This window comes from Heptranchias perlo, chromosome 23 (genome assembly GCF_035084215.1).
Source record: "Heptranchias perlo isolate sHepPer1 chromosome 23, sHepPer1.hap1, whole genome shotgun sequence".
Classification (NCBI taxonomy): Eukaryota; Metazoa; Chordata; class Chondrichthyes; order Hexanchiformes; family Hexanchidae; genus Heptranchias; species Heptranchias perlo.
In genome coordinates this window covers 10,110,971-10,138,216 of record NC_090347.1, presented here as the reverse complement: position 1 = coordinate 10,138,216, position 27,246 = coordinate 10,110,971, and the positions used below count along the sequence as shown (strand labels likewise).

General features: G+C 40.5%; 1 protein-coding gene across 1 annotated transcript in view; it reads left to right on the top strand.

The window, feature by feature from the left end:
* Nucleotides 1-27,246, top strand: part of rptor (regulatory associated protein of MTOR, complex 1) — a 355,394-nt gene that overhangs the window by 117,035 nt on the left and 211,113 nt on the right. Inside the window, exon 7 of the mRNA XM_068003988.1 lies at nucleotides 17,784-17,843. Coding sequence (XP_067860089.1) covers nucleotides 17,784-17,843 — 60 coding nt within the window. The remainder of the gene's footprint in view (nucleotides 1-17,783; nucleotides 17,844-27,246) is intronic.

Sequence of the window (27,246 nt, the reverse complement as noted above, 5' to 3'; positions counted from 1 at the left end):
GCTTGAGTACTGCGCACAGTTCTGGTCACCACATTACAGGAAGGATGTAATTGCACTAGAGAGGGTGCAGAGGAGATTTACGAGGATGTTGCCAGGACTGGAGAATTTTAGCTATGATGACAGATTGGATAGGCTGGGGTTGTTTTCCTTGGAACAGAGGAGGCTGAGGGGTGATTTGATTGAGGTGTACAAAATTATGAGGGGCCGAGATAGAATGGATAGGAAGGACCTATTTCCCTTAGCGGAGGGGTCAATAACCAGGGGGCATAGATTTAAAGTGATTGGTCGAAGGATTAGAGCGGAAATGAGGAAAGATTTTTTCACCCAGAGGGTGGTGGGGGTCTGGAACTCACTGCCTGAGAGGATGGTAGAGGCAGAACCCTCAACTGATATAAAAAATACCCGGATGTGCACCTAAAGAGCCGTAACCTACAGGGCTATGGACCAAATGCGGGAAAGTGGGATTAGGCTGGGTGGCTCGTTTCTGAGCTGGCACGGATACGATGGGCCGAACGGCCTCCTGTGCCATAAATTTTCAATGATTCTAGTTCAGAAATACGAGGGATCAAACAGGGAGCAAGAGCGAGGCAGTCTAAGATGAGATTGGAGTGCATATGTGTAAATGCATGTAGCTTGGTAAATAAGTTGGTGAGCTGCAGGCAGAAGTCACCATATGGGACTGTGATACAATGGCAATAACAGAGACCTGGCTCAAAGAAGGGGAGGATTGGTTACTTAATATTCCTGGCTACAAGGTATTCAGGAAAGATGGGGAAAGAAAGGGGTGGGGGAGGAGGGCGGCGGGTGGGTGGCAGTATTGACCGAAGAAACTATTATAGCACTGGAAAGGGTTGATGTAGTTGAGGGGTCAAAGACAGAATCTATTTAGTTAGAAATAAAGAACATTGGAGGAGCTATTACACTGGTGGATTGGAATCAAAAAATTTGTTGGCAAAACAGTAATTGAACAATGGGAGGCCTTCAAGGAGGAGATGGTTTGGATACAGAGTAGACACGTTCCCACGAGGGGGATAGCAAGGACGTCCAAAGCTTAGAGCTCCCTGGATGACTAAAGGTATAGAGATTAAAATGAGACAGAAAAAGGAGGCTTATAACAAGTGTAAAGTTTATAATATAGTAGAGAACCAAGCTAAATACAGAAAGTACAGAGAAGATCTAAAAAGGGAATAAGCAGGGAAAAGAGAGAATATAAGAATGGATGAGTGGCTAACATCAAAGGGAATCCAAAAGTCTTTTATAAACAGTGAAAGAGTAGTCAAAGGGAGGGTGGGACTAATTAGGGACAAAAAGGTAGATCATTTTGTGGAGGCAGAGGGTATCGCTGAGGTACTAAACAAATACTTTGCATCGGTCTTCACTAGAGAAGAGGATGCTGCCAATGTAGCAGTAAAGGAGGAGGTAGTAGCGATATTGGATAGGATAAAAATAGATAGAGGAGATACTTAAAAGATTGGCAGTACTCAAAGTAGAAAAGTTAACCTGTCCAGATGGGATTCATCCTAGCTTACTGAGGGAAGTAAAGGCGGAAATTGGGGAGGCACTGGCCACAACCTTCCCTCGATATGAGGGCGGTTGCAGAGGACTGGAGGATTGCAAATGTTACACCTCTGTTCAAAAAAGGGGAGAGGAATAAACCTGGCAATTATAAGCCAGTCAGCCTAACATGGTGGTGGGGAAACTTTGAGACTATAATCCGGGACAAAATTAATTGGCACTTGGAAAAGTATGGGCTAATAAATGAAAGTTAGCACGGATTTGTTAAAGGAAAATCGTGTTTGACTAACTTGATTTGAGTTCTTTGATGAAGTAACAGAGAGGGTTAATGAGAGTAGTGTGGTTGATGTGTATATGGACTTTCAAAAGGCATTTGATAAAGTACCACATAATGGGCTTTAATTTTGCTAACATGTCTGTGGGATTAATGGGACAGTGGCAGTGTGGATACAAAATTGGCTAAGGAACAGAAAGCAGAGAGTAATGGTGAACAGTTTTTTTCAGACTGGAGGGAAGTATACAGTTGTGTTCCCCTGAGGTCGATATTAGGACCATTGCTCTTTTTGATATATGTTAACGACCTGGACTTGGGTATACAGGGTACAATTTCAAAGTTTGCAGATGACACGAAACTCGGAAATGTAGTAAACAAAGTGGAGGATAGTAACAGACTTCAGGGGGACATAGACAGTCTGGTGAAATGGGCAGACACATAAAATTTAATGCAGAGAAGTGTGAAATTACACATTTTGGTAGGAAGAATGAGGGGAGGCAATATAAACTTAATGGTACAATTTTAAAGTGGGTACAGGAACAGAGACCTGGGGGTGCACATACACAAATCTTTGAAGGTGTCAGGACAAGTTGAGAAGGCTGTTTATAAAAAAAAAAGTGCATGTGATCCTGGGCTTTATTACCAGAGGCAAGGAAGTTCTGCTAAACCTTTATAAAACACTGGTTAGGCCTCAGCTGGAGTATTGTGTTCAATTCTCGGCACCGCACTTTAGGAAGGATGTCAAGGCCTTCAAGCGGGTGCAGAAGTGAATGGTACCAGGACTTCAGTTATGTGGAGAGACTGGAGAACCTGAGATTGTTCTCCTTTGAGCAGAGAAGGTTAACAGGAGATTTGACAGGTGTTCAAAATCATGAACGGTTATGATAAATAAGGAGAAACTGTTTCCAGTGGCAGAAGGGTCGGTAATCAGAGGACATAGATTTAAGGAGATTGGCAAAAGAACCAGAGGCAACATGAGGAAACATTTTTTTACACAGAGAGTTGTTACGATCTGGAATGCGCACTGCCTTAAAGGATGGTGGAAGCAGATTCAACAATAACTTTCAAAAGGGAATTGGATAAATATTTGAAGGGAAAAAATGTACAGGCTGCAGGGAAAGAGCAGGGGAGTGGGACTAATTGGTAGAGCCAGCACTATGGGCCGAATGGCGGCCTCCTGTTCTGTAACATACTATGATACTAAAACTGCACCAACATCCATAACTTAACTTGTATGTGAGGTTTCATCTACTAACATGGAGTCGCCAGCTTCTATTTCAATGGGCTCAGAAGGACTGATGAGCTGAAAACACGCTACCCGAGATTTAGCTTTCATACCAGATGTTCAAAACCTGAGTATAGGTGTTTTCTATAGTTGAACAAAACTTATTAAATTAAGGTGGCGTCTTGAATTCTGCCCAGTCGTGAGACTGATTTGTACTGTTTCCAAGCCCTTCAAGACATAGCAAGCAGTCTGTGCTAAGTGGTTTCTACTTTTTTTTTCCCCCCAAGGCAAACTCGTCTCATCGTTGTGGAAGTGCTTTTTACCCCCACAGTGCAGGTTCTAGCCATACTCAACGTGTAATTCCACCCCAATCCAAAGGCACTAAGCCCACAGTAAACCAAATTTAAAGTGACATCTAATAAATAGTCATTAAAAAGGCATCGACTTTATGATGTGAAATGTGACAGAATTGCCAAGTCATCAGTGTCAGTCAAACAAAAAGTTTGCACTTTTCTTGCTTAACATTTATGGTTGAAATATTTTATAACCTAAATCACTTTAGTCAGATGTTGCAATTCTTACATAATACCACCAGAGTAATTTCCGCTGCGCAAAACGAGATTTGATTATCAGATGGTAAATTGCTTTCCGTGCTGTTTAATCTCGTGTTCCCCATCTGTAGTGTATATCCTCTCATTGAAGTTGAACGACCCAAACTGTCGTCAACCCATGAAGTTCCATTCAGTTCTAATTAATTGGTACATGAGACTAAAAATTAGGATTTAAGGCCTTCAATTCTTGTGTATGTATCTCACTGAAAGCATTAAAATTTCTAGGAAAGCTTTCATTCAAATGAAAATGTTTGGCTCACCTGTGCCACAATGCACAGTCATGATTTTCAAATAACTAGGCCTTTGCAGTTATTTTTATATTGGCACCAGTGCTGTGGAATTTGCCCGGTACTGTAAATAGGGCGGGCGCTAAAGACTAGGAACCCCTGCATATTACAGAACTGTATCAATCCAAAGTGCTTCTGTAATATAACGGAAGGATTAGTTTTAAAAGCAACACATTCAAAGATGTGTACAGAGATCTGGAGTGTCAACGATGAGACTTGAGTTTGTTGAGAAGTTGCTACATTTTGAATTAGTCACATTGTGGCTATTATGTGGGATCTTGCTGTGCGCAAATTGGCTGCGGCGTTTCCCAACATTACAACAGTGACTAAACTTCAAAAGTACTTAATTGACTGTAAAGTGCTTTGGGATGTCTTGGGATCGTGAAAGGTGCTATGTAAATGCTAAAAAGAATTGAAAAAGGATCTCGGCTATTCAAGGCAATTTTTCCTGATCTGTTTTAAGGCTGCTCACCGTACTTCTACAATGTTGACCTTTTCTTGCTATCTCTATTTTGCTGTCCCATTTTTAAAAAAAATCTGTTGCCAGCTCCTCATCAGTTATATTTTTAAACCTTGTTTGTTTGGTTTTGCTCCTCTCCTGGTGTTATTTCTTTCTGCTTTCCATTGTGTATTTTCACTCATTTTGAATCAGTATCACCAGTCACAAACAGATAACCCATCAAATGGACCAATACCTCTCGAGTAATGCACCCATCAAAGATGCTATGATGTGACTATGATTTGATTGCAGGCACTTGCAGGTCATACTTGTTAAACAATGCAAGAAAATTTAAGCTATAATAAATTGTAATAATCCCATTTCCTGCATGTTGAGTAGATCCTGCTGGCAGGCAGCTACGGGTTTTTGCTTGTGTGAAATTGACATGAAAATCAGTGATCTCGGGGATGGGACATATTGGAAGACTTTCCAAACAGTAAAACATTTAATGCTCTTTATGCGGTTACCAAAGCATTGTAGAGATGCTACTGGAAGTTGCACTGAAGCTGGAAAATCCTTAAGACCACTACTTCGAATTGGAATTGCTTTGCCAAGTTTAGGATGGTGTCAGGAGACATATTATACTTCTGGGAGTGATTTTACAACCATAGTGGTATTCATGCCTGCCCCCACTCCACCCCCCCAGCCCTTGAAGGGATGACTCTGCTGATCATTTTCTGTCAGCTGTGGAGGCCAACCCCAATCCTGTTCGTACCCAGTGTCTAAGTCCCCTGGTGTGTGTATTGGGGGTGAAATTGTGTACCTCAAATGATGGCTATTAACTGGCACGATGCTACCTTGCTGCTTTTTTTTTTGATGAGTTCTGTCGGGAGGCAGATGTAATCCATTACAGCATTCAGTAAATTCTGAACTATTGTAACTCTCAAAACTGCTGATAATTTTGAATGCTTGAGACTCTTCTACATGTCTGTCAAGCATATCTTTGTTTTTCTGTCAGCCTCGACACTATGACAACTCTGAGGGCATGCAAAGTACGTGGATTAATTTAGATGCAGCTCTTGGGGACATCCCAACTGGCACGGTCTTGAAGGCTTTCTTGTGATGATGGATATTGTAGGATTAAAGCATTAAAAGTGGTCCTGGAGTAGAGAAAAAGTGCTTTACAAGGTTAGAAGTGCAGAAAATCAGTGCTGATGAAACTTTGTCACAGGGGGTCTTCTTGCGTACAAAGACAGGGATCTTTGACCTGATTTGGACTTAGACAGAAATAGATCTAAAGGGAATTTGGAAATAATGACTTCTTTGATATTTGAGTGGCTGAGTTTATTATTTGCTTCTTGTAGGATAGTGGTGACCTTTGGTTGAAACAGTATTGCAAGAAAAATCTCAAGACAATTTATGGGGAGTTGTGTTCTGAATGGAAATAGTTTGATTATTCTGCATGTCACTGCTCATCTCCTGTGAAGAAGGCATTCTCCCAAGTTGTTGGTTTCATTTCATAGTAATTAGGATCACTATTTAAAGAAAGTCAGCAACTTGAGCTTATACTTCAGATCTAGAATACATGTTTGGGTTTTACAGCTTGATTTTACAAGTAAGCCATCACTTCAACCGGAAACAAATTGAGGCAACATTTAACTGCTTGTGGAGATGAAAATATCCATGTGACAAAAAGTAAAAAAAAATATCTTGGTAGGGTTCTGTATCCTGGTACCCCAGATCTAAAATTGATGCTGATCCTTCCCTTGATTTAAAATGAAGTACTGAGGTGATCAGGCTTCAAAAATTAGTAGTTTATTTGATCAAGAATTTAAGATAAAGGAATTCAGGTTAATGATCAATGTGCTTAAAGTGCAAATTTTTGTTCACTACCAGTAGCTGTTTGAAATAATGTAGCAGTTTCTCAGACAGAATTTGGGTTTATGAGGTGTGAATTTAGCTTCAGAAAACATATATCCCATGATTTGATTTCCTGGGATTAATGTGACCATGTGCCAACTTGTCACCCCACTACGTTTTCAATGGTGCCTGATTTAATCACCAAGTTGCCTGCTAAAACACTATTTCAAAGGGACTTCAAAGTAGTCATATGTGACAAAAATTGTATATTTTGTCCATAGACTTTTAAAGTACATTCTCCTAGATTGATGTAAAAGCCAATATGTTGACTTAAAGTCAAAATGGCTACAGAAACTGCATTGAGAACAGTTTAACTATAATGTACTAATATAGGTATTTTGATTGCAAAATTAAGAGTGAATTCACCACTAGAGGCTCTTGCTTAATCTAACCAGGAAGACCTGTTAATTTGAGTTAACTTATCGGAATGTATCAGTGGCTTAAACCACAGACCATGTATATTTACAATTCGTGTCTCACACTGCAGGTTGTCATCTTTGGGCTCATTGTGTTTATAAATGATGAATGTGATGGGCATTGTGTCCCAGACTGACTGTTAAACCAAGGCCTGTCCAGAGGTTTTTTAGTTTTAAAAAATTCCAATCCAGTGGCTGTATAATTAGCCTGGATATGGAGGGGATGTGAATCCATATGTTATACACCTATATAAGTCCTGCAAAGATTGTATCCTATTGGTTCACCAAGCAATCAGATTGTTATCTTTCTGAAAAGCATTTTATCCTAGGTTCTGCAAGGAAGTTCTCGAAGTACATCACCTGGCTGGTTTATCTAACCCTTTATGAAGTGATTCTACACTGTCTTTGATTTCAATATCTTGCTTTGGCTGCTTCTGTCAATAAATATTAGTTTTAATGGTTCAGTTTGTTACAGAATTGTCTAATATAGCTTATATTAATTCTGAAGTGCCATGGGGAGTAATGGAATTCCTATGAGTTATCCAGTAATGATGGCATTTGTTCACCGGAGTATATTTTTCCAGATTACTTTGTCCGTACGGTCATGTTTCAGTTCATGGGGAGCAAGGTCTCACCTGTTGAAGTGGGCCTTTTGAGTTTGTTACAAGAATATTATTTGCTTGTGGAAACAAATGCTGTTGAACAAGAAAACAGTTGCAAAACCCCAAATAGTAACAATTAAAAAGCTCTTGGCAACAGATAGATCTAAATTAGATCTATTTGATTCTGCATAATTCTCAGACAAACTCCAATGACGTGAAAAATCAGTCCGAGAAAAGCTCTAGATAGATGCCTTTGGTGCACCTCAAAGCCCCCTTGGAGGAACTAGCTGACTTCTTTGCTCGACTATTTAAACCGTTTATCAACAGGTGATATTTATCTTTGTGCAAAGTAGCAAACACGCTGCCAATCTACAAGAATGGCTCATAATTTGATCCTGATGACTGCAGACTGTTTCCAATTGTGAAATTCCTGAAAAATAGTGAACCGGTGCTATCTCAATTGGAGTAACTTAATGAACTGTTGAATCGGATTTGTGACTCTTAGGAGGACACGAGCTTAATAATGGATGTTTCCTTATTGCAGTATATGAATAGGGTCCCTGAATGAATTTTGCTGGATCCTACTCTGCTGTGCAATATGCCGTCTATGATTTAGTGGCTGTTGTCGAAAATAATCTTTTGATCATTTTCAGCAGCCGTTTTGACACAGCAGCCGTTTTGCCCATAACAAGACCTGACAAACAACCATGTAATAAATAACTAATTAAGCTGTTTTTGGTGATATTGGTTGAGAAGAATAATGGCCAGGAAACAGGGAGAGATGCCTGCTCTTCAAATAGTACCATTGGATCTTTAACGCTTACCTGAACAGGCAGGTGAAATCTTAGTGCAATGTCTCCTATGAAGGTCGCCTGTGCAGCCATTTTTGGAGTGTAAGCCTGGATTAGGTGCTCAAATGCCAGAGTTGAACCCATGATCCCCTGACCCAGTAGCTAATGGCCTACCAACTGAACCAAGCTGACACAAAACCTGTTATCCTCACGTCTTACCCTCTGTCTTTCGGATGAGGCGTAAACCGAGGCCCCTTCTGCCCTCTCTGGTAGACGTATAAGATTCCATGGCACTATTTCAAAGAAGAGCAAGGGAGTTCACCCCAGTGTCCTGGCCAATATTTATCACTCAACCAACATGACTAGAAAAAAACAGATTATCTGGTCATTATCACATTGCTGTTTGTGGGAGCTTGCTGTGTGCAAATTGGCTGCCGCATTTCCTACATTACAACAGTGACTACACTTCAAAAGTACTTCATTGGCTGCAAAGTGCTTTGGGATGTCCTGAGGTTGTGAAAGGCACTATATAAATGTAAGTCTTTCTTTTCTCTCTGAAAGAAACCGTGTTTACATAATTGAGTTTGTTTTGTGTTGGTGTAAGATTAATTTCAGATAGTTAGTTCTTTAAGTTCCACACAAACATCTCACAGTATTGGATTTAAATTGTTTCTAAACAGGTTTTCCAACGCCTCCTTGAAATCCAATACTCCAAACCTTAAATTGCTTGTATAATGAGCATTAGAGTGAATATCTGAATGCTGCATCAGCGTGAACCTTTTCAGTTTGCATTTTTTAAAGGTGAATCAGCTGAAGCTTATAGTTCTGAAGAAGTTTGTGCAAGCACAACACTTCCTTGTCCAATTTTGCAGTGAAAGATAGTCAGCAATCGTGAATAATCATGATGGTAAACCTTAACCTAGGAACACTGTACTTGGTTGGTTTGTGACCTTGAGGATGTTTTGCAGTACTTCATTAGCACAATCGCATTCAACAAAATATTAATGTACACCGTGAAATCTATTAAAGGAATACTACACACTGAGGACCTGTTAATGGGTAGTAGGATAAGTTAGGGTAAGCTGTTGTATGACATCAGGCATTCATTTTGAAATTTGATTATCCAATGCACAATTACAAATGTTATAGCTAATTCAGAATAGTCTACAATGGACACAAGCTGATTTTTTTTTTTGCAGATTTTTCAGATTTGCAATAGTGTGAAAGTTTCTTAGCATTGTAAAGAGAAAAAGGTGGGGAGGAGGAATCAAATGGACTTGATTATGCAGCAAAACGACAGGCGAGGCCACAAGACCCATGTGAGTCCCTTGAAGGATAGCGGGAAGAGGAACAACCCAGATATACAGGAAAAGTTGGGTCAAAGTGAATAGATGGGGGGAGGGGGAATGGTGCTAAAGAATATAGTGAGTAAGTCTTTAAAGAAGGAAGGGGTAGGAAAGAAGAGTACCTGGTTCCTCTCCAAGAGGTAAGCAGAACTTCCAGACATGCATATTCAAGCTGCAAAAGTCAGCTTTAGCTTAACCTTCACTTCATATGAAGAGGCCCACACTTGTATCAGGCCATCTTAATCAGCAGTATCCAGCAATCCACTTGGGGCTTTGGAGAGGGAAGGGAGAGAAGTAAACACGTTATAATGATCAGGTTTTAACATGGTATTTTGCAATTCAAATTTTAATTTGTGTTATACACACACAAATGAGTCATTGCACTAATAAATGTTTAACAATGCTTTGTATATTTTGTAAACAATTTTACAACACCAAGTTCTAGTCCAACGATTTTATTTGAAATTGACAAGCTTTCGGAGGCTTCCTCCTTCCTCAGGTAAATGTCAGGAACTCCTCGAAGCCTACGCATTTATAAATCACAGAACAATACATGGTGATTACAGACAGTCTTTGCAACTGCCCGTTGCCAAGGCAATCACCGTGTTCAGACAGAGAGGTGTTATCTACAGAACCCCCGAATATACATTCAAGAAAAAAAAAGAGAGAGAGGCAGAAACATCCGGAAGGCAGAGAAAGCCAGCAAATGACCTGTTATATTAAAAACAGATAGCTTTTGTTCACTGGTGGGCTTACGTGTAGCGTGACATGAACCCAAGATCCCGGTTGAGGCCGTCCGCACCCATGATTTAATATAACGGGTCATTTGCTGGCTTTCTCTGCCTTCCGGATGTTTCTGCCTCTCTTTTTTTCCTGTTTGTTTTTTTTGTGTTGAATGTATATTCAGGGGTTCTGTAGGTAACACCTCTCTGTCTGAACACGGTGATTGCCTTGACAACGGGCAGTTGAAAAGACTGTCTGTAATCACCATGTATTGTTCTGTGATTTATAAATGTGTAGGCTTCGAGGAGTTCCTGACATTTACCTGAGGAAGGAGGAAGCCTCCGAAAGCTTGTAAATTTCAAATAAAATCGTTGGACTATAACTTGGTGTTGTAAAATTGTTTACAGTTGTCAACCCCAGTCCATCACCGGCATCTCCACATCTTGTATATTTTGCAGAGTGGATGCTACATTGCATCTTGCGTCTTTATGTGCATTTGCAGTTTTACTCCATTGGCAAGATACATACTAATCTTTTTATTAAAACGTATTTACTGCTATGAAATTCTGTTTCGTTGAGGTTGAAAAGCACATTTAAGATAGATTAACGATTATATTTCCAGTTCATGATGATTGAGAAATTTACAAAATCCATTTTATTGATAGTTGTTTGAAGTTTCATAAGATGAATTTTCTTTTCGTAGCGAAAGGATTGTTATTCTCTCTACCAATCCTCTTCCACCTGTATACACTATTTAATTTCCCAAGTCAGTCACAGGAAGTGTGCTTGCAAGATAGGATGCTTCATTAACCCGATTATTGGATGTAAGTACGAAGACATCCAACCAGGTGAAGACAAATTACTTGCTCCGTAAGTCTCTTGGCCAGTGCCATGAGAGTGCCACCTGCTGTGTTCTGTGTGACCACTTTTAGTTGTTTTCATGTTGTATCCTAAACTTCATACTGCTACTTGCAGAAGAAAGAACCTGTTCTCAACCAATACATTTTCTTGGCCTCTAGACTCAAAATTTACACTTGGATATTTTAGGTCTTGCCTGGTTTATATCCAGTTGTAGTTTTCAAATTTGCACCAAAGCCTTTTCAGTAACCAGCATTGGGGGCCTTCTGGAGGACTGTGACTTTATTGGTTGTGAATTTTTTTTTTGCCAATAGTTCCAGCGAAAGTTCACCGATTTCAAGTAAAATAATTAAGTTTGTGAAAAAATACTTGAATGCTCAAAGATCTTGAAGAAATCAAGAGTAGGTAGCCAATAAAAAGTTATCCAGTGGATAATGGATTTTGTAAATTATCCACAGGCTCGTGTGGAGCATAAATGCTAGCATAGACCAGTTGGGCCGAATGGCCTATTTCTGTGCTGTAGTTTCGATGTAATAATACCAAGATGGATTACACATTCCTTTTTTCATATACCCTTTTACCTTTTTCAGGTGGAGGAAGTGGAGAAATATTGGGAAGACTAGGCAGCAGTGTAGAGATTAGTGAAAGTTGCTATTCTCTGGATTAGTTGAATTTAAAGTGCGCACAGATATTTAAACATCTGGAGAAAGTATCCAGGCCATCATCTCAATTGGTGAAGACCTTTGCCATGTGGAGATTTTGAAGAAGAAAATAATTTTCATTGTGAAGTGTACTGTATAGTTAGACTTAAGTTTTGTTGCACAAATTATTCAATGATTTATTTTGCATTTCCACTTGCAGATATTTTGGTAAACATTCAAAATCTTTTATCTATTACTTTTTATAGAGTGATTATGTGTTTGGTTTCAATTAAAGGATTAGTTTCCATTCAATCATCTGAGAATTTAGTTTCAGAAATAGTTTTGTTCAAAGTGACTAGTGTCACTGCAATAACATTCTACTAATTAATCTGTAGGCCGTTGAGCATGTATTCCAGTTACTCTGAGGAAACTACCTGGAAAATGCACACCCAGAATTGTTTATTGCTAATAAATTAAAAAGTCACTTGATAGAATTTTGTACTCATCCACACATGTAATCTATAATGGGAAGCGAGAACCAGTGAGGGTGACTAATGACATTCTAAAATCTTTGTTACGTCATTTATGTCATTTTACAATAAATCCTTCATAGAGATGATGGCAATTGTTTTTGATTTAAAGAATTTAAAATTATTAGGAAAATGGGAGGGGTATTTAAGTAACAGCATGGCAGTTGCTTGATATGATAGAATCAATATAAGATTGGAAAATGAGTGAAAAATCATTTCAAGTTCAATATTTAGTTGAAGGGAAAAACGTACTAATGTAGATGCAGTAAGTCGAATTGATGTACTGAAAAAACGAATTACATTTTTTCATGTTTTCTATTGGGTGAAAAAAAAATTCTCTCCTTTGCATCTCTGGAGATGTCTTGGAGTGTTAATTTTCTGTATTTAGGCTTTTTGTTCAAATTTTTCCCATACTGTTTTATGGAAAAAGATGCTCAAAGTGCAAACAGTAGGAGCTTAAGTGAAAAGTTGGCAAAAATACAACTGCCTAATGTTGCATGAATTGCTTTATAAGTGGATAAAGAGCAGGAGAGATTAAAGTAGGATTTTGTAGATGGCAGGCATTAAGGATTTTGTTTTGACTTTTGGCCAGATTCCAGCATATGATCCTAGGTATGCTGGAGAAATATAGTATAAGATAATACAGAAGTGTAACTGGCCAAGATGATTTGTTCTTTTCCAAGGTTTAGAAGGTTTGCATAGTATCAGTAATGCAAATTGCATTAAATGGCAAGGGGATGTGCCACAATTGAAGCATTTTTTGACTATGATGTATCATGATGATTTTTTTCTTTCTGTCATGATACATGATAGGATTAAAAGCCAGGTGCACTCATAAATGACCTAGCTTTATTGATACACTGTTAAATTTCAGACCTGATACTGCATCAGGATCACTACTAAAAACTATCGCGCTTCCAATTGCTTCTAGTGTCCTTACTAACATATTGTGTTCAGAGACAAGGTCCAGGACGAGTAGGATTCAAAAGGAGGGTTGCTATGACAGTTTGCTGCTCTTGAGGCCTTGTGTGACCTTAGGATTCGATAGGGTAGATACAGAGAAGCTATTTCCTCTGGTGGGGGAATCCAGAACAAGGGGACACAATCTTAAAAATTAGAGCTAGGCCATCCAGGAGTGAAATCAGAAATCAGTTTTTCCACAGAAAGGGGAGTGGAAGTCTAAAATTCTCTTTCCCAAAAGGCAGTGGATGCTGGCTCAATTGAAATTTTAAAGACTGACATGTAAAGACTGAGATCGACAGATATTTATTACGTAAGGGTTTATCGAGAGATATAGATCAAAGGCAAGTAAATGGAGTTGAGGTACAGATCAGGCATGATTTAATTGGATAGCTGAACAGGATCAGGCTGAATGGCCTACTTCTGTTCATATGTTCCTTAGAAAGAGAGTACATGGTGTTCACCGGTATGTTTGGAGCCTTTTGGAATCGGTGGGCAGCCCCGCTAGATACTATCTGTATCTTTGATGAAGGAAACCAGATTGTGATTTAATTACATAATTTTTAGTTTGACTGGTCTATTTGTATTAGCGGTACCCTCCTCTTGTGGAGGGCACTCATAATGTATATTTTGTATGGTGACATTGGGCAAACCTCAGTTTCACTCTATTGGTCCTGTTCAAAATAGAGTAATTTTTGCTCAGAGGCTCATCATAATGGGCCCCTTGACCTGGAGGCCAATGATCAAGTGCCATTGATTAATTTGGGTCCAATAGCTTGATGCACTTGAACCCAAATACTTTGGAGAACAGCTAGGTTCCCATTAACAATTAACACTTCCTTCTCTGTCCAACTCTATCCTTCCTGAATCTGTTATAACTCTTCAGTTGGGTTTCTGTTCCATAATTAATATACAACCATGTCTCATACATATATATCTAATTTCTCCATTGCTGCATTGCACTAGTTCAGAGTATTTTATTTCTGATAGGCCCTCAAAGTGTCTCTGTCAGTGCTAAAACTATCAGCTTGCTGTTTTGGGATTCTAACCCTCTTATAGGGCTTGATTTTAAACGTAAATTTTGGAGGCGGGGTGGGGGGGCTGCGAAAATTGCAGAAATGCAGAGCGGGCTCGGAAGCCAGTTCCAACCGATCTTCCACTCCCTCATCCCTCTCCCCTCCCCCCCCCCCCCCCCCCCCCCCCCGACCTTCCGCTCTGCAGCTCCTGTCGGCAGCCAGCCTGTCAATCAGTCTGGCTGCTGGGCACAAAACCTGGAAAGAACTTTAATCACCATCAATTACGTTGCGATCGAGTCAAAAACAGTAAGTTTTTATCTTTCGGGATTGCCCCGCGCACCTTCACCCCCCCGCCCCCTGCTGCCAACCCACCACCATTTCAAAATTGAGCCCATAATCTTTAACTTGGCCTCTGGTTGTAGTATTTGAGTCTTATACTTTACATACCAGCCCCAAATGAGCTACACACTAAGTTAGCTGGTACACCCTCAATCTTCATTAGTTTTAATCCTTCCCAATAGCATCTTCAATATTGTCAGCCAACTCTGAGAGCCCAACTGATTCAAATGGAGACCATCCCTCTTTTAAAAAATCTTATTCTTCGTAATCTTCCCTTTTTTGTGTTGCTTTTCCTTTCCTGGGTGGATAGTAGTAGTGTCAATGTGGGTGTGTCCTCCAAGTCATTGAGCACAGCAAATCTATTAATGGATGCAAAGGTAGAATTAACAGTTGCGAATGGTCCTGATACCTCTGTTGGTGATTAGTTGTCCTGTCCCTGTCCGGAATTTTAGAAATGTACTGGCGAACTGCAGCACTTTTCTGATCTTATCTTAAAGTTGAGTTTCCAACCAACATTAACTATTAAAAATCATCAGTACAAGATGATCCATTTGACAATTCAGCTAATTAATACACATTTATTAGCTCAATTGGTATTCATGTGATCCATTCAGTAGGAACACCTATTGGTGTCTGCAAGAAGTACTTACAATGCCTGTTCTCAAACAGCTTGAATTGATAAATAGTGGTGTGGAGAATTTCAGACTAGAAACAGAACAAGTTTTTACAGAATTTGGAGCAACTCATATAATATTGAGTATTTGCAACTTACAGCCAGTGACCCACCTGATCTGAGAAAGGAAGTCGCCTTTTGGTTTCAGGCTATCCCTTCAAAATAACATACTTTAACAGTGGTGGCGCCAACAGATTATGTGAGCAGTGAGGTATATATTGTGCTTATGGTGCTGCCCATGACTCATTGTAAATGGGGCAGATGAGCCCCGAAGACGTGAGGAGTAAATTTTTTTTTTCGAACTTGGACTGAGCTGAGGCCTAAACAAAGCCAAGTTTTGGGTGCCCATTATTAGGTCAGTTGCTACCCCAGGGACCAGAGCTACCCCTCTCCTGGTGGTCTCTGGGGTCAGTGACAATAGGCATGGGAGGTTGGGAAATTGGACAGTTTACAAAGCCCTGGCTCTCTGCTGTCATTTTACACGTGGCGGGGTTGTGTAGGGGCAGCTGGCGGCCTTGCCTGCTGATGGAGGAAGTTCTAGGATTGGCAGGGATGCAACGATCGTGCCCTCCTCGCGCAACTTTCCTTAATTTCCAGCAGGGTAGCTTAGTGGTGGAAAATATAGCCTGACTTAAGTGCAGGTATCTGCAGTGAGACAAGGTGGCTCTTGCTGTGTTAATAGGTCACAGCATTTCGAGTCAGCTCTCCAGAAGCACTTCTTGATTGCTCCTGACTTTGTTTTAATAGTTGGCTTGTAAGTAAATTGTTCTATAGGTAAGGGAAAATATCTCAGTCTTTTCAAAGTGATAGAAACAATTTAATTTGATTCTGGAAAAGGGCTGAGCTATTCAGTTTGAATCTGCTGACGCATAATCAGATGTGGACCCCATGCCAACAAGCATCATCAGTGTGCAAAGTACTGTGGATGTTCAAGAGCCTGATGCAATTATGAGAGAGGCATATTTTGACTTTTTGTTCTTTGTCACGCCACAAAGGACACCAGGGCATACCTCTGGGAACATGCACCAAATTCACAAGTTTTTGGGCCATTGAGAGAGAGGGCAGGTGGCTCTGGGAAATTGGGCAGTAAATCATACATTGTTATGGTTAAGGACCCCACCTTGGGTATAAATTTTCTGTAGTTCAACATTTTATAACAGTGAATATTGATAATGTACACAATTTGAACAAGAACCTATACGGAGATGTCTAATGAAGTTAATATTCAAATAGTACAAGTAGTCATTTAAATAGTTCCTTTACTTAAGTTAATTATGTACAGAGCAAAAAAATGTTGGCAACTTACATGATTTCTATGTTTAATATAATTAGAGAGCTTTGACAACTAGGTGCAATGGATTAGACTGTAGTTTTTCACCTCTGGGATCAAATTGAGTCTAGACTAATGGGATGAAAGACTTCTCTGCCTTTTGGCTGTATGGGTCCTGAGTAAGACGAGTTTGGACAATCTCCATGCAGTTGCTAGTGGGCATAGGCCGGCAACGTAAAGCTGTCCTTATTTCAGCGCTTACAGGCAATCTTGCTCAGAGGACACAGGATGACTGGCATGGGAAATGGAAAACTGTCACGCTGCTGCGATAGGGGGGCAGAGTATAGGGCGCGTCACTCTATATCTGGGAGAGCTTGGTGCTAACATCTGGATGCCTGGAATGTGGAAAGTTCCATTCTCCAGCCCTAACATTACTCACTGCAACTACAAAAATAAAACAAAGTTTTGGCAGGTGAATGTAAGAGCTCATTCTTCCAATCCTAGATCTGAATCTTTCGTTTGATTGGAAGATAATGAGATAGCAGGTGCCTAGCCATTAAATCTGAACTATTACAGAAGACCAATTTTAAGATTAATAAAAGGAAATTAAATTGAAAATAAAAAAAAAACCTCAATTTAATCACTGCTTTAGATGAAAGGAGTGTCAGGGATTCAATCGATAGATAAGGCCTAAGGAGTTACCAACTTGTGCATCATTCTCTAGATCTACTTGTGTGCACATTCCTTGTTTATGTATTTACTTCTTCAATTTGAGGAGGGGCAAGGAGAATTGTACTTCACACTTGGACATTAACTGCTATGATTGGCCTCTACAACTTTAGGAATACAATTCTTAGCAATAACCTCAGCAAACATAATTTCATAGTGGGTTTCTAACTATATGCATAATCACTGGATAGATGAGTGTATAGCTGCCACCTTTGAAAAGCAACGTGATACAGAATGTGACTGTAACCTTCAATGTGTTACACATTCCTAAGCCAGGTGCAGTGAAACTAGTATAACCTTTTTCAGAGTAATTTCTCAATAGTTTCAAACTGCAGTCCCTGGGATTAACATGTATTGGTGAATGCCTTTTTATGCACTTATTAAAATAAGATTTGGTTCCCTACATGTCATGGTCAGATTCTTCCCTTTTCTCTGGTTCCCTCCCTCAAACCCAGCCCCTTTGTCCAAGGATTACAAAAATGAAAAATTATGATAGTTTAAATTTTGGAGTGGTGCAATAATAATGCCGCTCTCAATCATAAAGCAGTAATGATTTTTATGTTTTTGCCATCCTGTCTCCCTATATGCACTTAATTACTTAGTTTCTCTAATTTGCAGGTTCTGTATGCAAAGGAGTGCCAAACTGGTGCCTGGAGTTACGCTGGACTTGATAGAAAAGTAAGTAAGTTATGTATTATATTTTATGTTGGCCTGCAATTTCTTATTTTTCATACAATTAACTTTTTTTCCCCCCCAAAGGTATCAATTAAAACTACCAAGTCAACTAATTGCTTTCATCAAGTTTTTTTCCCGTACACTCTAAAAACGACAACCGCAATAAATGCTGCATTATCTGAATTGTTTGGGGATTAAAAGGCTGGGAAGTGTTGATTATTTTTCATTCATTTCGCACATGAATTTGAATTGTGGAAGGTTTAAACATGTGTAGAATTTGGCATTTTGTATACATTTGTTTGAAAACACAAAATAGTCCAACTGCATGTTAATTTAGTGTAATTTCATTGACAGTTTATTGATTTTTGCACTATTTTAAAGTGAGCAAATCATAGGGATAAATGGGCAGAGGAACATTTCTCTCTTTGTGAAATTATACCTATCAGGAAAGATGGAGCAGGCTGGGGCTCTTTTCTCTAGAAAAGAGAAGGCTGAGGGGTGACCTGATAGAGGTCTTTAAGATTATGAAAGGATTTGATAGGGTAGACGTAGAGATGATGGGGGAAAAATTGGATAGGGCCTGTTTTTGGGCGGGAGTAGCACAATCTGCTATTACCCCGCGCCCAATGGTCCCTGCGCAGGCAGGACAAGATTTTTGTTAGGCCTGAGGACTTACCTGCAATCTGTGTTGGAAATCAGCATTGAATGAGGATTCCATGCAATTTGCACTTTCCACCAGCAGGAGGAAGCTCCAATCTCTTAAAGGCAGGCTGTCTGTTAGAAATCTCTTAAAGGTAGCTGGTACCTATTATTTGCTGAATATTACAGCCTGCTGTCTGAACGGAGATCAGACATCGTACACGTAAAGCACAGATGCAGGTCCAATCCCTATTTTTACATTCTGATGAGTTATGTTAAAACATTGAATAAAGGTTGCACACCACTAAATTCCACATCCTCCAATCTGCATGCCAGACCTCACCAATCTGCCGATCTGAGACCCTGTGCACCAAGGTTCTCTGCTGATACCTTGTGCAAGAGGTGGACAGAAGGAGGGACATCCTATATCCGCGGAGGGAGGATGGAGCAAGAGGCCCTCCAGACATGCACCCAAAAGGTAGTAGGAGGCAGTAGGGGATGAAGTCAATGCCATGTGCACAGTATCATGAACATGGATGGAGAACAGGAAGAAGTTCAATGCTTTGACATGAGTGGTCAAGATGAGTGAGGTCAACTGTCAAGTGGCGACTGCTACCAACTACACCACTAGCTGCATCCATTGCTCCATGCGCTACGCCCCCCATCACCCACATACCAACAAACTCTTTCCATCAGTACTCAACCCTCTCACCCTTACACATTACCACCGTTGCAAGCCACCCACCCACAACTCACAGGCCACACACACTGGCAGCTATTCAACCATGATAGGCACATCACCCAGACACAAGTCCCGCTTTCATGCAGGAGAAGCTGGCACATATCGGGATGCAGCAAGTGGCAGTGGCATTTTGCCCCTTAAGTCTGTTCCATCATTCGATCAGATCAGGGTGGGCCTGTGACCTAACTCCATATACCTAACTCTATATAGCCCCATAACTCTTAATACCCTTGGTTCCACAGAAATCTATCAATCTCAGATTTAGAATTCTCAATTGAGCTAGCATTAACTGCCATTTGCAGGAGAGCGTTACAAACTTCTCCCACGCTTTGCACATAGAAGCATTTTCTAACTTCACTCCAACACATCCTGGCTCTAACTATTAGGCTATGTCCCCGCGTCCTAGTATTCAAGTGTAACAGACCTCCAAAAACAGTTACAAATGTCTCAGCAGCCAGAAGCAATAATCCAGCCACTAACCTGTAAATCCTGCATAGTCCCTTCAAATAGCACCAGTGGGGGGTCCTCCAGGCACTCTAAGACACGTTCAGATGGTCGGGGTTAAGACTGCATTGAGTTGAGCATTAAGTCCCAAAATGGTGTCTATCACTTTAAATCAGCGTTGCACACTGATTGAAGCTACTTTCTTCCTACTTTACATGATCCCAGCGTTCGTTATCTGCGCCTGCGCTAACTCCTATACCAAAATGGCGTCTGGTGCACGTCACGCTGGAAACATGCATGTGCATCCAAGACGCCATCTTGGATGTTGGAGAAGCACAAACAACAGGCGCTACATGGCACAATTTAGCGCCCGATGTTTCCACTTGTGGGGGAGACCAGAACTAGGGGCCATAAATATAAGTTATAGTCATTAATAAATCCAGTAGGGAATTAAGGAGAAACTTCTTTACCCAGAAAGTGGTTAGAATGTGGAACTCGCTACCCGCAAGGAGTAGTTGAGGCGACTAGCATAGATGCATTTAAGGGGAAGCTGGATAAACACGAGGGAGAAAGGAGTAGAAGGATATGCTGATCGGGTTAGATGAAGTAGGGACGGAGGAGGCTAGTGTGGAGCATAAACACTGGCATAGACCAGTTGGGCTGAATGGCCTGTTTCAGTGCTGTACATTCTGTGATTCCATCTGTGCAATATATTACAATAGTGCAGAATCAAAAATTTGTCAATAAAATCCCAAAGTGTTCTCGGCGCTGCTCATTTAAGTTTTTGTTTGTGTGTTCAGGCACACTTTCATTTACTTTGCTTTCTGTTGTACTTTGCATCACTTGATTTGCAATTAATTGAACAATTTTCAGTTTATTACAATGATCTAGAAAATTGGAACGGCAACATATCTCATAGTTTTGTAAATTGAGGAAACACAATGAGGGAAATTAGCTTGTTTTGTGATTGAAAAAGGATTTCATTCCAACTTGTCTTCTATGATTTTATTAGTAGATCATAAGTGCAGAGGTTGTTCTAATTCCATTGCTAAGCCCCTTTCAGTAATCAAGTATTATATTCATTAGGCCATTTTGGCATCCATGACTGCACTAAAGAAAACTAATAATATTTAGCAGCTTCACTTCATAATTGACTATGTTTACACATTTGCCCTTTGCTACTACATGGAAGGAAATACAATTCTTGCTACTTCTAGCTGTGATTGATACTACTGCCATAAAGCATTTGAATATGGAAATAGCAAAAGGATAGAATTAGTTCAAGATGTCAGTTATTGCAGTGATAAATTTTCAATCAAACCGGATCGATAAATTTTGATTCTGGGATCATATTAACATAAAAGCAATTTAAGCGACTGTGTCGCAGCCAATCAATTTGTACAGGACTGAACGTGTTGAGGGCCTTTCATGCAGAAAGTGTTTGACTTATCTCTTTGCTTCACAGACTGCGCTGTTATAACTGTTGCATGCTCCATTACAGCTAGAATGCATAATTTGGTACAAGTGATTGATTGTACATTTTGTGCCTATGAATGTGAGGGATGTTATTACTGAGGAATGGAAATCTTTCAGGCACCCAGTGTCACCATCAAGCGCTCCCAGGCTAGGCATAGCACAGCCAGATGCAGAGCGAAGCTCCCTCCACCCTGATCCAACAGCATGCCACAGCCCCTACTGTACCAATGTGACACTTTACCATTTCCCACACCAGCTATCTTTGGCTTTTCTGAGTGAGGTTACGAATCAGTGCTGAATTAGGTGCCGTTTGTGCTGTTTGTGGCCATGAGGAACTGTATTGAACCTGGCCAAACTCATAGAACCTTTATAGCTAACGGGGAGAAGAGACATATCCCACCATTCTGGGCTGTATTTGAACATTGGTCCTAGTGGTGAAATTTTTACTTCTAACCTACTACACCACATAGTTAATAGTCCTTCAATACTTAACAATGCTGCAGGATTTAACAAGAATACATGTTAATTTCTCCGACAAAATCCATGAAATTTTGCTTTGTCAGGCACAAGTCCTTTTATTTCCAGCTCAGTTTCCAACAATCTATTGCCAAATATAAAATAGTCACATAAGGATGGCTTAAACTTGACTTAAGGTAGCAGAGAAAATGTGTCAACATGAAGCCCATGGGATTAAAGGGACAGTGGCAGCGTGGATACGAAATTGTCTAAGAGGCAGAAAGTAGTGGAGAACGGTTGTTTTTCAGACTGGAGGGAAGTATACAATGGTGTCCCCCGGGGTTGGTATTAGGACCACTGCTCTTTGTGATATACATTAATGACCTGGACTTGGGTATAAAGGGGAAAATTTCAAAGTTGCAGATGACACAAAACTTAAATATAGAAAACTGAGATGGATGGTTGCAAACTTCAGGAGGACATAGACAGACTGGTGAAATGGGCAGACACGTGGCAGATGAAATTTAATGCAGAAAAGTGTGAAGTGGAAGGAAGAATGTGGAGAGGAAATGTAAACTAAGTGGTACAAATTTGATGGGGGTGCAGGAACAGAGAGACCCCAGGGTTCACATTCACAAATCTTTGAATGTGGCAGGACAAGTTGAAAAGGTGTTTTAGGAAAAAAAAGCATACGGGATCCTCCGCTTCATAAACAAAAGCAGAGTGTATCAAAGCAAGGAAGTTATGCTAAAATTTTATAGAACACTGGTTCGGCCTCAGCTGGATTATTGTGTCTAATTCTGGGCACCACACTTTAGGAAGAATGTCAAGGCCTTGGAGAGGGTGCAGAGGAGATTTACCACGAATGGTACCACGAATGAGGGACTTTAGTTATGTGGAGAGACTGGAGATGCTGGGATTGTTCTCCTTAGAGCAGAGAAGGTTAAGAGGAGATTTAATAGAGGTGTTCAAAATTATGAAGGGTTTTGATAGAGTAAATAAGGAGAAACTTTTTCCACTGGCAGGTGGGTCAGTAACCAGAGGACACAGATTTAAGGTAAGTGGCAAAAGAATCAGAGGGGAGATGACAGTTTTTTTTTACGCAGTGAGTTGTTATAATCTGGAATGTATTGCCTGAAAAGGTGGTGGAAGCAGATTCAGTAGTAACTTTCAAAAGGGAATTAGACTGAAAAGGAAAAATTTGCAGGGCTGTCAGGAAAGAGCAGGGGAGTAGGGCTGAATGGATAGCTCTTTTTAAGAGCCAGCAAAGGCACGAAGGGCTGAATGGCCTCCTTCTGTGCTGTATGATTCCATGATTATTAAAGGCCGAACACCGCATCTGTTCAGTTAGTGACCCCAGAGTTACTAAAGTAGACTTGCCAGCTCGGTTGATGAATGATTACATACCTTTAACTTTATTGCAATAATTTGGATTTTAATAACTCCTGTTTTGGCTTTGCATTTGCCCTCCTTATTCAAAAATAGCTGGAATCCCAAAAAATTGTAGTCAGTGCACCTGGAAAACTTCATGTGATTATGAGACAATAATTAGCTTTTTGAATCATTCTCCTTTATACATTGATTTCTAATACTACATTTGCAAAGCAATAATTGCTCCAACTCTCTCTCAATACTGTGATACTCTGACGCAAAATCTTTTTACAAATTAAACTGCATTAATATACCACTTTCAGCCAATATTAGAAAGTGACACTTGCTGGATGACCTGAACAATCTGTTTGTATTCTTCTAGCTACTTAATAACTGAAAATAAAATCTATGGAAAGTATACTCAGTGTTAGAATGACTTATGGTAGCTAATGCATCATATTGGCTTAAATATGAATAATCTAAAGATATGGGAGGTGAACGATTAACTTTTATATGAATGAAGCATTGTATAAATTTGAGCAAATGACTTGAGTAATTAAGCAATATTTTACTATTGTACAATATTTACTCCCTTGAAGGTTGTGACTCACATGAATATACGAAAATGACAGACAGGAAAAGACCTACTGGTCCAACTAGCCTGTCCCATATAGTTATGATGCTCTATGCATAAAGATACATACACTTCCTACCTGGAGCCACATAATCTCCTGAGAGAGGTGAAAAACTAGGTTTAAAAAGCCAGGCCAATTAGGAAAAAAAAAATCTGAAAATTTCCTCTCCAACCTCTTTAGGCAGTCAGAATTAGTCCAGGAGATGAAATTGACCTTGACTTGTATTACAGGGCACCTACCCCTTGTACGAGTTAACCTCTGCCCTATCAGAAATGGGTCCAGCGCTGTCGTGAAGTAATATAGCAAATCAGTGTTCACCACACGAGATGGCAACCTGTTCCACAGGCCTGCTATTCTCTGGGAAGAGAAGTGTCTAACATCCAACCTAGTTCTGCCCTTACATAACTTGTAAGCATGGCCCTTGGTCCTTCCTAACCTATCCAGTTGAAATAATTAGTCCATATAAACAAACAATCTAGTCCCTTCATTTTTTTATAAAGCTCAATCAAATCGATCCTGAGTCTTCACTTTCCTAAAGAATATGGACGCAGCTCTTTAAGCCTATCTCGGTAACTAAAGTGTTGGGAATTAATTTTGTGGCCCTTCTTTCCACCCTTTCCAAAGCTTCGATATCCCACCAGGTGAGGAGACCAAAACTGGACATGTTATTCTAATTGAGGCGTAACCAAGTTCTTGTACAAGGACAAATCGAGATGCTTTGTTTTGTCGTGAATTATCCCACAAATACAACCTGGAATCCTGTTTGCTTTAGCTATAGCTTCACTGCATTAGTCATGAACCTTTAGAGAATGATAAGAACATAAGAAAAAGGAGCAGGAGTAGGCCATGTGGCCCCTCGAGCCTGCTCTGCCATTCAATAAGATCATGGCTGATCTTCAACCTCAACTCCACTTTCTACCCAATCCCCATAATCCCTTGATTCCCCTAGAGTCCAAAAATCTATCCATCTCAGCCTTGAATATCCTCAACGACTCAGCATCCACAGCCCTCTGAGGTAGAGAATTCCAAAGATTCACAACCTTCCGAGTGAAGAAATTCCTCCTCATCTCGGTCTTAAATGGTCGACACCTTATCCTGCGACTATGCCCCCTAGTTCTGGACTCTCTCGCCGGGGAAACAATCTCTCAGCATCTACTCTGTCAAGCCCCCTCAGAATCTTGTCTGTTTCAATGAAATCACCTTTCCTTCTTTTAAACTCCAGAGAGTATAGGCCCATTCTACTCAACCTCTCCTCGTAGGACAACCCTCTTATCCCAGGAATTAATCTAGTAAGCCTTCGTTGCACCGCCTCTAAGGCAAGCATATCCTTCCTTAGATAAGAAAGGATACGTGGTACTCCAGGTGAGGTCTCTCTAAAACCCTGTACAATTGTAGTAAGACTTCCTTACTCTTGTACTCCAACCCCCTTGCAATAAAGGCCAGCATGCCATTTGCTTTCCTAATTGCTGCTGTACGTGCATCTAACTTTTTGTGTTTCTTTGTACCAGGACACCCACATTTAATAGTTTCTCACCATTTAAGAAAAGATTTACTAGGATGCTACCGGGACTTGATAGTTTGACTTACAGGGAGAGGTTAGACAGACTGGGACTTTTTTCCCTGGAGAGCAGGAGGTTAAGGGGTGATCTTATCGAAGTCTATAAAATAATGAGGGGCATAGATAAGGTCGATAGTCAAAATCTTTTCCCAAAGGTAGGGGAGTCTATAACGAGGGGGCATAGATTTAAGGTGAGAGGGGAGAGATACAAAAGGATCCAGAGGGGCAATTTTTTCACTCAAAGGGTGGTGAGTGTCTGGAACGAGCTGCCAGAGGCAGTAGTAGAGGCGGGTACAATTTTGTCTTTTAAAAAGCATTTGGACAGTTACATGGGTAAGATGGGTATAGAGGGATATGGGCCAAGTGCAGGCAATTGGGACTAGCTGAGTGGTATAAACTGGGCGACATGGACATGTTGGGCCGAAGGGCCTGTTTCCATGTTGTAACTTCTATGATTCTATGATTCTATATTCCTTTTTTCTATTCTTCCTACCAAAGTGAATAACTTCACATTTCCCCACATTATACTCCATCTGCCACCTTCTTGCCCACTCATTTAACTTGTCTATATCCCGTTGCAGACTGTGTCCTCCTCACAACTTATTTTCCCACCTAGCTTTGCATTGTCAGCAAACTTGGATACATTACACTCTGTCCCTTCATCTAAGTCTTTAATATAGATTGTAAATAGCTGAGGCCCAAGCACCGTTCCTTGCGGTACCCCACTAGTTACAGCCTGCCAACCTGAAAATGACCTGATGCACTGTAATACCCATATCTCTTTCTTTCACCACTGGCTTCAACTTCGTTCCCTGTAGGGTGTATGTATATCTAGCATTAGACCTGCCTATGTGCATAACACTACTCTTTTCTAAGTTAAACATCATTTGCCAAGCACACATACATTCCCTCAACATATTGAGATCTGCTTGTAATAGTTGAGCATCCTCTACAGTCCTAACACTGGCACATATCTTGATGTCGTCTGCAAACTTGCAGATCATTCCCCCAACCCTTACATCTAAGTCATTAATGAAAATACTAAATAGCAAAGGGCACCGCTGGTAACCAAATGGATCCAAATCCATTGACAACTTTCTGCTTGCGGGCATTTAGCCAATTCTCAATCCACCGCAGCAGGTTACCACTAATTCCACAAGATTTTATCTTGTAGAGAAGCCTCTTGTGAGGTACCTTATTAAAAGTTTTTTGAAAGTCCACATTGACAGTGACTACCGGGTTACCCTCACCTGCTTACCTGGTGACTTCCTCAAAAATGTAATCAAGTTCGTAAGACACAACCTTCTTTTCCGGAAACAGTGTTCGGTGTCCCTGATAAGGTCTTCTGTAGCCAAGTAGTCATGTAGGACATCGCCAATGATGCCTATGAGCATCTTACCTATTACTGAAGTCAAGCTAATGAGCCCATTGTAACCTGTTTCTGCCGTATCACCCTTTTTAAAAAAAATTGGAACTACGTTGGCATCCTTCCAATCAGAGGGAACTGCCCCCGACTCCCAAGTGCTGGCACCTCCTAGTATTTTGCTAGTATTTTGCCAAAGGATTGTTCTTCACATGTTATGCTAGAAATCATGTGTTGGGAAGCTATTTCAGCATGGGGGCAGCAGCGTCAACCCTAATCCTGTCCTCCCCTGACACCCACAATGCCAAATTTGTAGCAGTTCACTAATTTATGATCACTGGGTCAAAATCCTGGAACTCCCTTCCTAACAGCACTGTGGGAGAACCTTCACCACACGGACTGCAGCGGTTCAAGGCGGCAGCTCACCACCACCTTCTCAAGGGAAATTAGGGATGGGCAATAAATGCTGGCCTTGCCAGCGACACCCACATCCCATGAATGAATTTTTTTTTAAAAGGAAAAGGAACCTTGGGTGATCTGTTCCACCCTCCCCCCCACCCCCTTTCCGTAGAGAACTGAAGCCATTTGTAGAACCTCAAGTGCTGCCCTGGAGAAGGTGAGCTAAAAACACAGGATAGTATTATCATCTACTGTGCTATCGGGGATGCTTAGCTTTTATGTGAGCACTATCCCTTCCAACCCCCAGTTTCACTGATTTTAAT